At 42.6% G+C, this 14,235-nt stretch overlaps 1 protein-coding gene across 1 annotated transcript in view; it reads right to left on the reverse strand.

Annotated features, from left to right (window-relative positions):
• Positions 1–11,069: 11,069 nt before the first annotated feature.
• LOC110368138 (mucin-5AC) overlaps positions 11,070–14,235 on the reverse strand; it is a 36,382-nt gene continuing 33,216 nt past the window's right edge. The window contains exon 28 of the mRNA XM_036135077.1: positions 11,070–11,381. Coding sequence (XP_035990970.1) covers positions 11,278–11,381 — 104 coding nt within the window. The 3' untranslated portion in view covers positions 11,070–11,277. The remainder of the gene's footprint in view (positions 11,382–14,235) is intronic.

Consider the following 14,235-nt stretch of genomic DNA (forward strand, 5'->3'; position numbering starts at 1 on the left):
ATTGATTGAACTTCTTCACTCCCCACACCAGACTTAGCGCTTCTCTGTCTATTTGCGCATAATTACGCTCAGCTGCATTTAGGGATCTTGAGGCAAAAGCGATAGGTCGTTCCACTCCATCAGGCATTTTGTGAGATAGCACAGCACCGATGCCGTATGGAGAGGCATCACATGCAAGGCGAAGGGGAAGATTTGGGTGGAAGTGTGTTAGCACCTCTTCTGATATGCCTAACTCACTGACATTTTTAAGTTCTGGTGCCTTCAAAACTGCTTCCACTTTGTCTTTGGTTTTGTGGAGTCCATGCTTCTCAATCCAATGTCCACAATATTCTATGGAATCTTTGAAGAACTCACACTTTCTCCTGTTTGTTCTCAGTCCATATTTCTCTAACCTGGCCAGGACTGTTGCTAAGTTAGCTAAATGCGTTTCTTCATCGACACCAGTAACAATAATGTCATCCAGAAAACATTGTGTTCGTGAAATGCCCTGTATAACCTGATCCATGGCACGTTGCCACACTGCTGGAGCACTGGCAATACCAAATACCAGTCGGTTGTACTGGAATAGGCCTTTGTGAGTATTTATCACTAGATATTTCTTGGCTGTCTCTTCTACTTCCATCTGTAGATAAGCTTGGGCGAGGTCAATTTTTGAAAAGTGTTTGCCACCTGCCACTGCTGTGAATATATCTTCTATCCGCGGAAGTGGGTACTGATCAACACGGAGTACTGGGTTCACTGAAACCTAAGAATTACCACAGATTCCCACACTGTCGCCTGTTTTCCTGCTCACTGACACTATTGGTGTAGCCCAGTCTGACCATTCCACCTTGGTGAGTATTCCTTGCTCTTCCAAGCGTTGCAGCTCTGCTTCGACTTTGGGCCGCATAGCATATGGTACAGGACGTGCCTTGTGGAATCTGGGTTTTGCGTCATCTTCCAATATGATCTGTGTGTGATCTGAGTGCCAATTTCCTCTTTGAACACCGGAGCATGTTCCTCAAGTATCTGTCTCAGTCTTTCCTCCACTGAACTTGCACTCAGGTCCGGTGCCAGTCTCAAGGACTTTATTTGTTTCCAGTTGAGTTGGATGTCTTTCAGCCAGTCATGTCCAAATAATGGGACTTGCATTTGTTTTTCTCATGTTCCACTTTCACTTTTAGTTTTCCCAAAGGGCTTATTCTTTCACCAATGTATGTTTTTAGTTTCACTGAAGTGCGCTTTAGTTTCAGATTAGGAAACTTGGTTCTGTAGTCTTCATTTGAGATCAGTGAAAGAGCTGACCCAGTATCCAGTTCCATCTTTAACATAACCCCTTGTACTTTAGGTGTGAGCCATATTGCATCTTCGTATTTCTCCTTGTCTTGTATTGTATGCAGCTCAAGGCATGCCAAATGCCCCTGGGAGGAAGATGAGTCTGTTGCATTAACTTCATGCAGTTTTCTGTCTTTGTTCCACATTTTGTTTTTCTTACTTTGTTTTGATCTGCACATTTTCTGTATATGTCCCTTTTTGTTGCATAGGAGGCATTCCTTATCCTTAAACCAACAATTAGCAGTGTTATGTGACTTTTTGCTGCATCTGTAACAGGTCTGTAATTTATCATTAGGCTGTGCACGCATTTTATTGACAGAACACTGCTCCGTGAATTTTCCCTGAAGCTCTCCTGCGTCTTTTGCTGCAGTTTCCATAGATATGGCAATTTCTAATGCACGATGCAACGTCAGATTATCCTCTGTGAGGAGTCGTTTCTGTGTGCTTTCATTGTGCAGCCCGCAGACGAAACGGTCTCTCAGCGAATCTGACAGCCCCTCCCCGAACTGACAGTGCTCCGACAGCCGCCGAAGCTCCACGATGTACTCCGAAGTGGACTCGGTTTTCAACTGATTTTGTTTATGAAATCTGAAACGTTCAGCAATGACCAGTGGCTTCGATTGGAAATGTTTTTGGAGAACCTCTGTGATCTCCTTGAAACTTTTGTCTGCTGGTTTGGCTGGTGTGATGAGGCTACGCAGTAAGTTATACGTTTTCGCTCCCATTACGCTCAGTAACACAGCGACTTTCCTCTCGTCCTCTACTTTGTTAGCAAACAGTACTGTTCAACTCGCTCCACATAAGTTGTCCAGTCCTCTGTGACGTTTTCAAAAACGTTCATTTGTCCGACGCCTCCCGACATTTTCTTGTGGTGCTCGTTACTCACTTTCTCTCTGTAGGTCGTTAGCTAGCAAGTCACCTAGGCATCCAGACGGAGGGTTTTCCCATTCTCCTTTTATTGTCTTTTTGTCACTTCCACAAGGCTTTTCCCCCTCTCTGTTGTTACATGCACATCGGGGATCCGTGTAACTCTCGTCGCCAGTTTGTTTTGTTTTGTCTCATAACTTAACTATATAAAGTCAGCAGAACCTCAGTATTAGACATTGTTTTCTAGAACATGGTGAGATCGATGCACCGATACCACATTTGGTATTCTTCCACATACAACACAAAATAGTGCCATTGAATAATGCATTGTTTTATCGCATACATAAAAATAAGATTTAAAGGACACAGACGAGACACCAAGAAAAATGCTTCAGCTTCACTCCCTGTGGAGTGAAACACAGAAAAACTTTCCCTAAATGAAGCTGAGACAGAATGAACATAACAACCACTGAGCTTTGGCTGTTTCTTGATACATTTAGCAGATAAGAGTGAGTTAAATCTTTTTTAACTCACTCGAGTTAAAAAACGCACCTGAACATCCCTTTCAGACAGCTTCCTCTTGCGTCCACAGTTAATCCTGTTGGATGTGGTTCGTCCTTCTTGGTGATATGCTGACATTCCCTGGATACCGTGGCTCTTGATGCATCACAAAGACTTGCTGTCTTGGTCACAGATGCGTCAGCAAGACGTGCACCAACAATTTGTCCTCTTTTGAACTCTGGTATGTCACCCATAATTTTGAACTCTGGTATGTCACCCATAATAACTGTGCTCTTACCCTGCTAATTGGACCTTCACACTCTGCTCTTATTGGTTCAATGTGCAATTAATGAAGATTGGCCACCAGGCTGGTCCAATTTAGCCAGGAAACCTTTATGCAAACCAGCAGGTCATAAAGTTCACCGGAATGAACAGCTGACAACAGCTTCATCGGTAAGTGTGTCTGTCGCTGCTCCTGCAGTTAATTAATGAATTATTTCCACCTGTGGCCATGTCACCTGTCAGCGTTTATTCCCTCGCTGCCAGTAACTTAGCTGATAAACCAAACAGGGATCTCCTCATGATTCGATATTACGTTTTATTTAAAACTCAAAGAGTTATGCGCTAGCTCAGGCTAATTTAGCATGACGCGCTTTTTCTTTTCTTTCTTTTTTAAGAACGGTCGGAATGTGAAACAGTGTCCCGCATTTCAATGTGTCTGATTCAGAAAAAGTAAATAAATTCCACCTGCGCTTTTCTGTAACAAAGAAGGCAGAGCTGCATCGGCTGTCAGTCAATAAGCAGCTGCTCACCAGGACACTCGTTAAACAAAATCACAAGGATTTTGATGCAAACAGATTATTAAGGAAACTACGTCAATAAATAAAAAAATAAACTGCAGCTACAATATTGACTGGAGAATGGGTTCTAACTGGGTGAGGCCAGAGAAAGGCGGTCCTCAGAAAGCTTTTATGAAGTTATTTTTTATTTTTAAACAGAGTGGAGCGTGATGTGAAGCGACACTGTAGAACCAAGTCGCACTAGAACCAGCTGAGAAAGCCTCCTGTGGTTCTTTTGACTCATTTTATTCAACCCAAGATCACCTGCCAGAGAGACAAACTACAGCAGCCAAGATTACCTACAGCAATATTTAACTTTATGCAAAGTTTAATAACATTTTCTAATTAAAGTGTTCATCTTAAAAAGCAAGTTGTGTTTTTTTCAGATAAAGTTTGAGCAATTTTATTAAACTTTTCAAAAATTTAACATCCCATCCATCCATGGATTTTCTACACCCGCTTTTTGGTACAGGTGTGACGTCAAGCCCTATCCGATGGGGAAACAGGCGGGGACGGCAGGTGGCTGTTCCTAGTCAGGGACACAGATTGCATCCTGGACAGGTCGCCAGTCCCAGGGCTAAATATAACCGTTTTATTAGACTTCAAAAAAAGTTAGATAATGCCTTTTTTATAAACTCATGAGTTGTGATAATTAATTGCTGTGCAATAATAGGAAAAACAGACTGATTATTGTAATGTGCGATCTGTGTTAAATTAAAATACAGTATATGACGTCATCATAGTGTTGGTTATGTCCTGCATTGTCCATGGTTGTGGTTGGCCTTGTATGATCATAGGATTGGTTTATATTGAATGTGAAAGGGAGCCAGAGGAGTTAATGTTCAGGAGTGAAGTAGATGATGTAATAATGAAGCTGCTGTCTTTGTACTAGCTGCAGTTTATGGAGGTTTTCTGGAGGACAGGGAGGGAAGGAAGCTGAAATTGTAAAGTCAAGAGGTGAGTGGACTGTGAAGCAGTTTGGCAAAAGTGTGAAGGAAGAACTTGATGCTGCTGAGATGAAAGTTGACCAGGTGATGATGTGGAAAGTGAAGGAGAGGATGGGAGGCTGGCCAGGATGACGCCAAGGTTCGGAAGCTGAAAGGTGGGAGAGACACAGGAATGGTCAATGGATATTGTAGACCTACCAGATTTGGTTAATGTTGACTTTGCACAATAGGCAAGTGAGGTAACTGATGTGGCATGATGTCCACGGCCCAGGAATATATGGGCTGACTTGAAAAATGTTTCAGTCAAACTGATTTTTTTTTTTTTGCTTTAACCCATGGTATATATGTATACATATGGACTTTTACTGTTGCTGTTTAGAGTTCAACAGTGTGATGGAAACGGGGAAAAAGCTGTTGCGGAAGCTGGTGGACCTGCAGCAGATGCAGCGGAACCTTTTTCCAGTGGGCAACAGGGAGAACAGTCCATGGTGGGGGTGTGAGGGACACGCAGCGCTAGGATGAAATGTCCTTAATGGAGGGGAGAGGAGCCCCGATGATCCCTTCTGCTGTCCTCACCACTCTCCTCACATTCCTCCGGTCGGAGGCGCTGCAACCTCCATACCTAACAGAGAGACAGCTGGTCAGAATGCTCTCTATGATGCTTCTGTAGAAGGTCGTGAGGATGGGTGGGGGCAGGTGGGCTCTCCTCATCCTCCGCAGGAAGTACAAGCGGTTCTGTGCCCTCTTCATCAGTGACATGGTGTTGACAGACTAAGGGAGGTTGTCTGTGATGTGCACCCCCACTCAAACCACCTCCTCCTCCCCAAGACTAAGCTAAGCACCATGGGCGACTGTGCCTTCTGCTCTGCCGCTCCTCGGACCTGGGATGCCCTACCTGATCATCTGAGGGAACCACAGACTATTAAGACTTTTAAAAAAGGATTAAAAGCATTTCATTTTAGCAGGACATATGACTTTTAACATTTTACAATTATGCTATTGATTTTATTCAAGTGTTTTTGTTCTTTTGTGAAGAACAAAAACTGGCCCCAAGATTCAACCAGGACAAGTCAGTGACGTTTAAAGTAACGTTTTATTTAAAGGCGTGAGCACGGCAACTCGGAGCGCTTCCGCCCGCACTAAGACTGGAAACCCCTGGAGACAGAGACACAGGTTAGTGATCTGTTGGAAGCTGCACTTCTCCGCGCAAGAGCTAGATCACTAACCTTGTTTTAGAGGGAATGCAGAGTGCCGGCTTTTACCTGAAGAGCGGGGTTGGAGGCAGAGGTCCGAGTGACGGTGGGGATTTTCCGGATTCGTGGTCCAAGGACAGTCCGTGGTTAAAGTCGAGAGGGCAGAGGTCCAGCAGTGGTACAGAGGGGCAATCCAATGACAAGGTAAGGTCCAGTCTGGGTCATATAACAGGCTGGATGCAGAGGTACACAGGGGTTAGTCTGGCTCAGTTACTCACGGGCAGAAAGGTTCGGGCACACAGGCAGGCAGTCCAGGCTTGCAGAGACAGGGGTCCAGAGGCAGATCCGATCCGGTTTCCAGAAGGGCAGTCAGAGTCAGAATGGGGTCCGAATTCCAGGCAGGCAATATCAGAAGAGGATCAGGCAGACTCAGTAACAGAAGGCAGAACACAGGTCGGGAAACAGGCAGGCAGATAGATTGATTTGGTACAAAGAATGCTGGACTGATCTTACCGGGATGGCTAGAGGACAATCTGGCACTGGTGGCAGGTCTGTTGGCAGATTTTATACTGTAGAGAACAGGTGGACCTGGTGAAGGATGATTGCATGCAGGGTGGAGTGGAGCAGGTGTGCTGAGTTCAGGATCAGACCAGCACCAGAGCCAAGATCATTACATTTTTAAAGCGATGCTTAGTTTTAAATTTTGATTTTACCCTTCTATGATGATTTTACCTGTAGCACTTTGAGATTTTTCTTAAATGTAAAGTGCATTACAAATAACATGTATTATTAATATTAAAGAGAACTGTGAGAAAATTATCACAGGAAGCCAAGGAAGCCCTTTAGGGTTGTTTTGAGGCAACAGGCTGGGATGCACTGTGCCAGCCACATGGAGAGGACATCAGTGCCATGACTGAGTGTGTGACGGACTACATTAACTTCTGTGTGGACAACGCTATCCCCACCAGAACAGTGATATGCTTCCCCAACAACAAACCCTGGTACCCCAGTGACCTGAAGGTACTGCTGAATGAGAAAAAAAAAAGCCTTCAACAAGGGAGACGAGAAATCACTGAGAGGTATACATAAGAAACATAAACTCAAGATAAAAGGAACAAGGAGATGTACAGGAAGAAGCTGCAGAGAAAGATCCAGCAGAATATTATAAGAGATGTGTGGACAGGGATGAAGGAGATCACAGGCTTTGAGCCTGATGAAAGTCTATACTGAGCCAATGAGCTGAACACGTTCTTGTTCCTGAACACGGTTTAGTTCAGGAACTAGCTCAGCATCCTACACTCAGGCAACCAGCCTGAGTCATCACAGTCATCACACCCTCCTTTGACACAAAACTTCCCCCTCAAACCTCAGATGTTTTATGTTTTGCCTCAGCCATGGACCTTTCTGCTTCTACATGTTTGGTTTCAGCAGAAAAAGTGCTTCTCCCTTTGCCTCCCTGTAACGATGAGCCAATGTTACATGTTAATTTGAATATTGTTTTTAGAAATTAAGTAGTGGTAAACAGATAAACAGCACGGCAACTGTTTTTCCTATTTGTTTGCTTTGTTTGGATTGAACCTGTTTGTTTTTCTGGGCGTGGTTTCACCTGCAGTGGAGGGACCTCGTCCTGGTGTAACACACTCAGGTGTGCAGACTGCAGTATTGGCTCAAACTAAGAGGCAGATTAAGAGGGGTGACACTGGCCAGAGTAGATTTTTGTGTTGCTATAGATTTTCATGTAATGATTGGAATTGGTTTAAGACATTTTCAGTTTGTATTAGTTTGTAAATCTATTGTGTTTTTGTCCTTTGTCTAATGTAAATAGTATTGTATTTTCTATCTTGCATTTAATATATCCCTAATAATGTTTTCTCCCAATTAAGATGAATCTGAATTTAAGCTGTTTGTCCTTTGTTGTTCATTGTTGGTTGGGTGTTCGTGGTATGGTTGGTTACACTGCTGGCTACAAAGAAAAATAATAATAATAATAATAATAATAATAATAATAAAAATAAAAGAAGAAGAAGAAGCTTCCACAGATGAGACATTGTTTTGTTTTTTTGGACTGCCGTACCAGGTTGACAAGCGTGTGACACTCCCCCTTCCACTTTTCTCTCTCTTGGGATCAAGTGAAGAAGCAGCTGTAGAGACTGAACTGAAATAATGCTGCAGGGCTGGGAGCAATTTGAAAAAAGGCATCCAGGAAGCAAAGCAAAGGTACAAGCAGCGCATCGACGACCACTTCAGCAGCAACAACACAGACGACATGTGGAGAGGCATCAAAAACATCACGGACTACAAGCGTAGTGACCAGCAGCAAATCTGTGAGTTTTGAAGTGTTTGAGTGCAACCTGTTCACATGGGGAAAACACAAGCAACACAACAAGCTTGTGAGGTTTTCAACAAAAAGAAGTATCATTACCTTATTGAGGGCTTGTGGTATCTTATGGAGAAGAAAAGGCTGCAAATGTTTTTTTTTTTTTTTATCCTCAAGCACTTTTACAAACCCGAACTCTGAGGTTAAAGTGTAACCCCAATGTAAAGGCATGAATAAGCCATTAGACAACTTTTGAAAAAGGGCCCCAAAGTAGGCTGTTCCTAGGCCATTACCTTCGGGTCACTTGGGGGGGACTTGGGGAATGATGGCCTACTGGTTAGAGCAGCGCACTGAGAACGATGCAAGTACCCGGTTCGATCCCAACTGTCAAGACCCTCAACCCCCGACTGCTCCCCGGGTGCCCCACAGTGGCAGCCCACTACTCCCCACTGATATTGCTATTGTTACTATTACAAGCAGGGTTGTGGTCAGGATGAGGGAATGTGACCTGCTGAAACATGGAGTGACCAGGGTGACATCTGGTGGTTTTCAAATGGATCTGTGGGCGACTGTGGCCTGATGGGTTGAGTAGTCGTCTTGCAATCAGAAGGTTGTGGGTTCGATTCCAGCCTCCCCTTGCCACATGTTGATGTGCCCCTGGGCAAGGCACTTAACCCCAAGTTGCCTACCAAGCTGCGTCTCGGTGTATAAATGTGTGTGCGTTAGTGAAAGCGACTGGGTGAATGTGGCTATAGTGTACAGCACTTTGGGTGGTCAGCATGACTGGAAAAGCACTATATGAGTTCAGTCCATTTACTTGTCTTTTGAGGTGAAGCATTTTTCACCCCCCTCATTAAGAAGAGAGAGGCTTTGTGGAACTCAGCATGGCTGAGCCTTGACAATTTGCCTCGGTGAGGCCTGAAGTGATGTTAGGTTTAACAAACATGACAAATGGGAAATAAGTATATTAATTGTAATAATAGTTTATGCACTGCCTTTCCTTCGGTGCCAGAAACCTTATAGCCAAGGATTCCCCATAATACCCATAAAATTCAGCTGACCACTTGCCAATCACACTCTCCTCCACAGATATCTGCAATGCACTGAGCAGGATCAGCACGCACAAGGCAGCTGGACCAGATAACATCCCAGGACGCTAAGGGCATGTGCGGAGCAGCTCGCTGGGGTTTTTACAGACATTTTCAATCTCTTGCCCAAGCAGCTGTACCAACATGCATCAAATGCATTTCCATTGTGCCAGTGCCAAAACACTCCAGCCCAAAGTGCCTTAACGACCACCGCCCTGTAGCACTCACACGAATTGTATTGAAGTGCTTTGAGCGGCTGGTCCTGGCACACCTAAAAGACTCGCTACTATCCACATTGGACTCACACCAGTTTGCATACCGCAGCAATAGGAGCACAGAGGATGCAGTTTCCATGGCACTGCACTCTGTGCTCACACACAATAGCACTTGCTGCTATTGCACTTCTGGTTAGACCTAAACTGCATTTCGTTGCCTTGTACCTGTACCTGTGTAATGACAATAAAGTTGAATCTAATCTAATCTAAAAAAAATTACCCTTCTCAACTAACCCAACTTTTAAACATCAGATAGTTTCAGCAGTATTTAACCTCTAACAATGTGGGGATAATTTTTTCAGTTTGCAATTTAAACTCTTTTCCAGAAATCCTTTCCTGTGGTTTCAGTTCAGCCATTGATGGAGATATGTGCTTTGTAAGACACCGGTCTATTTGTTAAAAACTGTTTTCTCAGCGTTTGTGCTTGGATCTGAGGCGCTGGAACGATAAGGTAGAAGTTTATCTAATTTTTTTTCAGCAGCAATGTTGCCATTGCTTTGCTCTAGATTTACTGGTTTGTCTTCAGTCCTATAACAATCAGAATCAGAAATACTTTAATAATCCCAGAGGGAAATTGTTGTTTCAGTACAATCACCATAGCAAGCAAACAAACATCACAAACATTTCAGGGGGAGATGATTTACTGAGGCCTTGCTGCCAAGATGGCGCTGCCATTACTCTGTGGAAAGATAGAGGCAACAAAAAGGAAGGTGGGAGGGAAAAAACATAACTCAAACTTTATCCTATAACAGGATACAGTTTGAGATATCAAAAACCTCTAGCACAAAAAGCACAAATAGGACGAGACACATATAGCAGAAGGTAAACATTTGAGACCAGTCCCGTGTACGTAAGTTCATCAGTTTATATGAGCATCAGTTATGTGTGTCTGTTTGGGCGAAAATGTTTATATTTCCATGAACACTCTCCAGAGGCCAATGTCCTTGATGTTACCAGCCGGCCAACAGTTCAGAAAGCATCCGCAGGTGTCAGCGGGGGAGGAGGGAGCGGGGGAGCGTTCTGAGCATTCTCCGCCATAACAGTCCAGGAGTAGAGATAGGGAGGGCATACCAATATGTTATTTGTTATGAGGGCAAGCTGCACTGCACTGCCTGTCCTGTCAGCTTTAAGTCTTTTGCTGGCTCCAAATGGTGAAATCCAATTTTCCAAATTCTAATAAACTATTAGAATAAGTCCGAAGTTATTCCTACCTCTTTCCTGCCCAGGCTTAAAATATGTTTTTATTTGGAAATGAGATAGGTATCTCCTTGAATGTAACAGAAATTTTTTTTGCTGGTTTCTGTCACATTTTTTAAAAAGTTATATGGAGAATAATTTATAAGCCTAAATTACAAAAACATAGAAAATTGATTCCTGTGTTTTCTTCCTTCAGTTGAGATATAGCAGCATCCCTTTACAATGCTCTGAAATGTACTGCTTCCATAGATACTTTACATACGTTTCATATCACCTGTTTCTTCAAGTAGATTTACAACCAAACTATGTCACATGCTTGAGGTTTTGTAAGATTTATGTCACATTAGAAACAGAGGCACACAAAAAGTTTGTGTTCATAAGCATTTATTTATTTATATATTGTGTAGATATTCAAAGTACAGAGAGAAAATAATTATATTTTATTAAAAGATTATAACTAATACATGTATATCATGATTTATCATTGTTTATGCACTTTATGTGATTATTATTTAATTTCTACAAATTTCCATTTAAACTTTTAAAGATTTCATTGATTTTTTTTAGAGACAAATCAGTAACGTTATGCTAAGATAGGATAGTAAAGAGTTGAAAATGAATTAAAATTAAGCATGTTTTCTACATGTGAATACATAAAACAGCTAGTAATAATAACTCAACTATGAGGTAAAACAACGTCTTGGTTAAACCCCCAGGATAGTTGCTGCAGAGGGGCTGTTTAGGCTGGTTGTAGTAGTACTTGTAGAACAGCCGAGAGCAGAGCTACCAGGAGAACAGAGGCTGGTGATTTTGCAGACTCCAGGAAACCATTTGTGGTCGCAGCTGAAATCAAACACAAACCATTTAGTTTCTTACATAAACCATATTTTTGACAGATCACCTGCTATTACCATCTAATGTAGAACATATTACTGGATCAATGTGAGCTTCTGTGCTTTTTTTTGTCTGTCTTGTTGTGTCTCTGCTCTGTCTTCTCTAAGCCCCAGTGGGTCGAGGCAGATGACCGTTTATACTGAGCCCGGTTTTGGTCCTGCTGGAGGTTTTTCCTTCCCGTTAATGGGGAGTTTTTCTTTCCGCTGTCGCTTCATGCTTGCTGAGTATGAGGGATTGCCGCAAAGCCATGTACAATGCAGACGACTCTCCCTGTAGCTCTACGCTTCTCCAGGAGTGAATGCTGTTTGTTGGGACTTTGATGCAATCAACTGGGTTCCCTTATATAGGACATTTTTGACCAATCTGTATAATCTGACCCAATCTGTATAATATGATTGCACTTGACTTTGTAAAGTTCCTTGAGATGACATGTTTCATGAATTGGCGCTATATAAATAATATTTAATTGAATTGATACCCGGTTACACCGATCGGAGGTCACTAAAGTTGGTGTTGCTTCGGTGTGTGAGTTCGCTAAAACAATGTCGGACTCCGCAATTTTCTCTGGTCCCCTGCCTGATCTGACCAGTGATGACATGTTTAGCCGCATGTCATCATTCAACATTCAACCGCTGGTTGTCTAGGTGGTGTCCTGAAAACGACGTGGGCTACATTAATAACTGGCGAACTTTCTGGGGAAAACCTGGTCTGATCCGGAGAGACGGCATCCACCCCACTTTGGATGGTGCAGCTCTTCTTTCTAGGAATCTGGCCAGTTTTATTAGTTCTCCTAAATGCTGACAACCCAGGGTCCAGACCAGGAAGCAGAGCCGTAGTTTAACACACCTCTCTGCAGCTTCTGTACTGTTACCCACCCATTATCCCTATTGAGATGGTGTCTTTCCCACGGCCAAAACTTAACAGATCAAAAACTTATCTAAAAGGAACAAATCATAAAAACCTAATAAAAATCAATATGGCTCACCTTGAACCAAAAAATAAAACAATTAAATGTGGTCTATTAAATATAAGGTCTCTCCCTCCAAAGACTTTGTTAGTTAATGAATTGATTTCTAATAATCAGATTGATTTATTTTGTCTCACAGAAACCTGGCTACAAGAGGACTACGTTAGTATAAATGAGTCAACTCCCTCCAATTATTCAAATTTCCACATTCCCAGATCTGTGGGAAGAGGAGGACGAGTGGCAACCATCTTTCAGTCTGATTTATTAATTAGTCCCAGGCCAATTAATAACTACAGTTCTTTTGAACATTCAACCCTCAGTTTCCCTCATCCAAACTGCAAAGCAATAAAACCTCTTCTGTTTGTTGTTTTGTATCGTCCACCAGGCCCTTACACTCAGTTTGTGGATTAGCTGTCAGATTTTTTATCCGATTTGGTGATAAACACTGACAACGGTATTATAGTGGGAGATTTTAACATCCACGTTGACACTGAATGTGATAACCTTAGTGTAGCCATTAAAACTATCCTAGATTCAATTGGTTTTGCTCAGAATGTGCATAAACCGACGCACTCTTGGCTTCATACTTTAGACCTTGTGCTGACATATGGCATTGAATGTGAAGAATTAACAACAGTATTTCCTCACAACCCTGTCCTATCTGATCATTTTTTAATATCATTTGAGTTTAATCTAACTGAGTTCTCCACCCCCAAAAGAGGGTTCCATTATAGTAGATCTTTATCGGACAATGCTGCATCAAACTTTAAAGAGTCTGTCCCCCTCTTAATATCCTCAGTATTGCAGAAATACCCTGCAGATAGCAGCAATGTTGTTTCTTCCCATTCACAAATAGATGTCTTTGTTAACGGTGTGACTTCCTCATTGCGTTCTGCATTAGACAATGTAGCTCCCTTGAAAAAGAAGGTGATTATTCACAGGAAGCTGGCTCCCTGGTTTAACTCAGAGCTGCGTTCCTTGAAGCACAATGTTAGGAAATTGGAGAGAAAATGGCGCTCTACACACCAAGAGGAATCCTACCTAATCTGGAGGGACAGTCTATTGTTGTATAACAAGACCCTTTGCAGAGTTAGAGCAGCATATGTTTCATCATTAATTGAGGAGAACAAAAAAAATCAAGAATATAATTTAAAATTCTTCTTCTAACGTATAAAGCCCTTAATAATCAAGCTCCATCATATATCAGAGCTCTGATTACCCCGTATGTTCCTAACAGAGCACTTCGCTCTCAGACTGCAGGTCTGTTGGTGGTTCCTAGAGTCTCTAAAAGTAGAATGGGAGGAAGATCCTATAGCTATCAGGCTCCTCTCCTGTGGAACCAACTCCCAGTTTTGGTCCGTGAGGCAGACACCCCGTCTACTTTTAAGACTAATCTTAAAACTTTCCTTTGTGACAAAGCTTCTAGTCAGAGTGGCTCATGTTACCCTGAGCTACCTCTATAGTTATGCTGCTATAGGCTTAGGCTGCTGGAGGACATCAGGGTCTATTTCTCTCTCTCTGCTGAGTTCTACTGTTCTCCAGTCTATTGTTCTCCAGATTTGCATTGTATTACATTGAAATGATTGTTGTCATTTCAGCTTTTAACTTTTGGCTCTCTCTCTTTTTTCTTCATAGTAGGTACACCTGGTCTGGCGTTCTGTTAGCTGTGAACAGATCACCCGCTATTACCATCTAATGTAGAACAGATTACTGGATCAATGTGAGCTTCTGTGCTTTTTTGTCCATCTTGTTGTGTCTCTGCTCTGTCTTCTTCCAGTCGGTCGAGGCAGATGGCCGTTCATACTGAGCCTGGTTCTGGTTCTGCTGGAGGTTTTT

The sequence above is a fragment of the Fundulus heteroclitus genome, unplaced genomic scaffold, assembly GCF_011125445.2.
Source record: "Fundulus heteroclitus isolate FHET01 unplaced genomic scaffold, MU-UCD_Fhet_4.1 scaffold_99, whole genome shotgun sequence".
In the NCBI taxonomy this organism is placed as follows: domain Eukaryota; kingdom Metazoa; phylum Chordata; class Actinopteri; order Cyprinodontiformes; family Fundulidae; genus Fundulus; species Fundulus heteroclitus.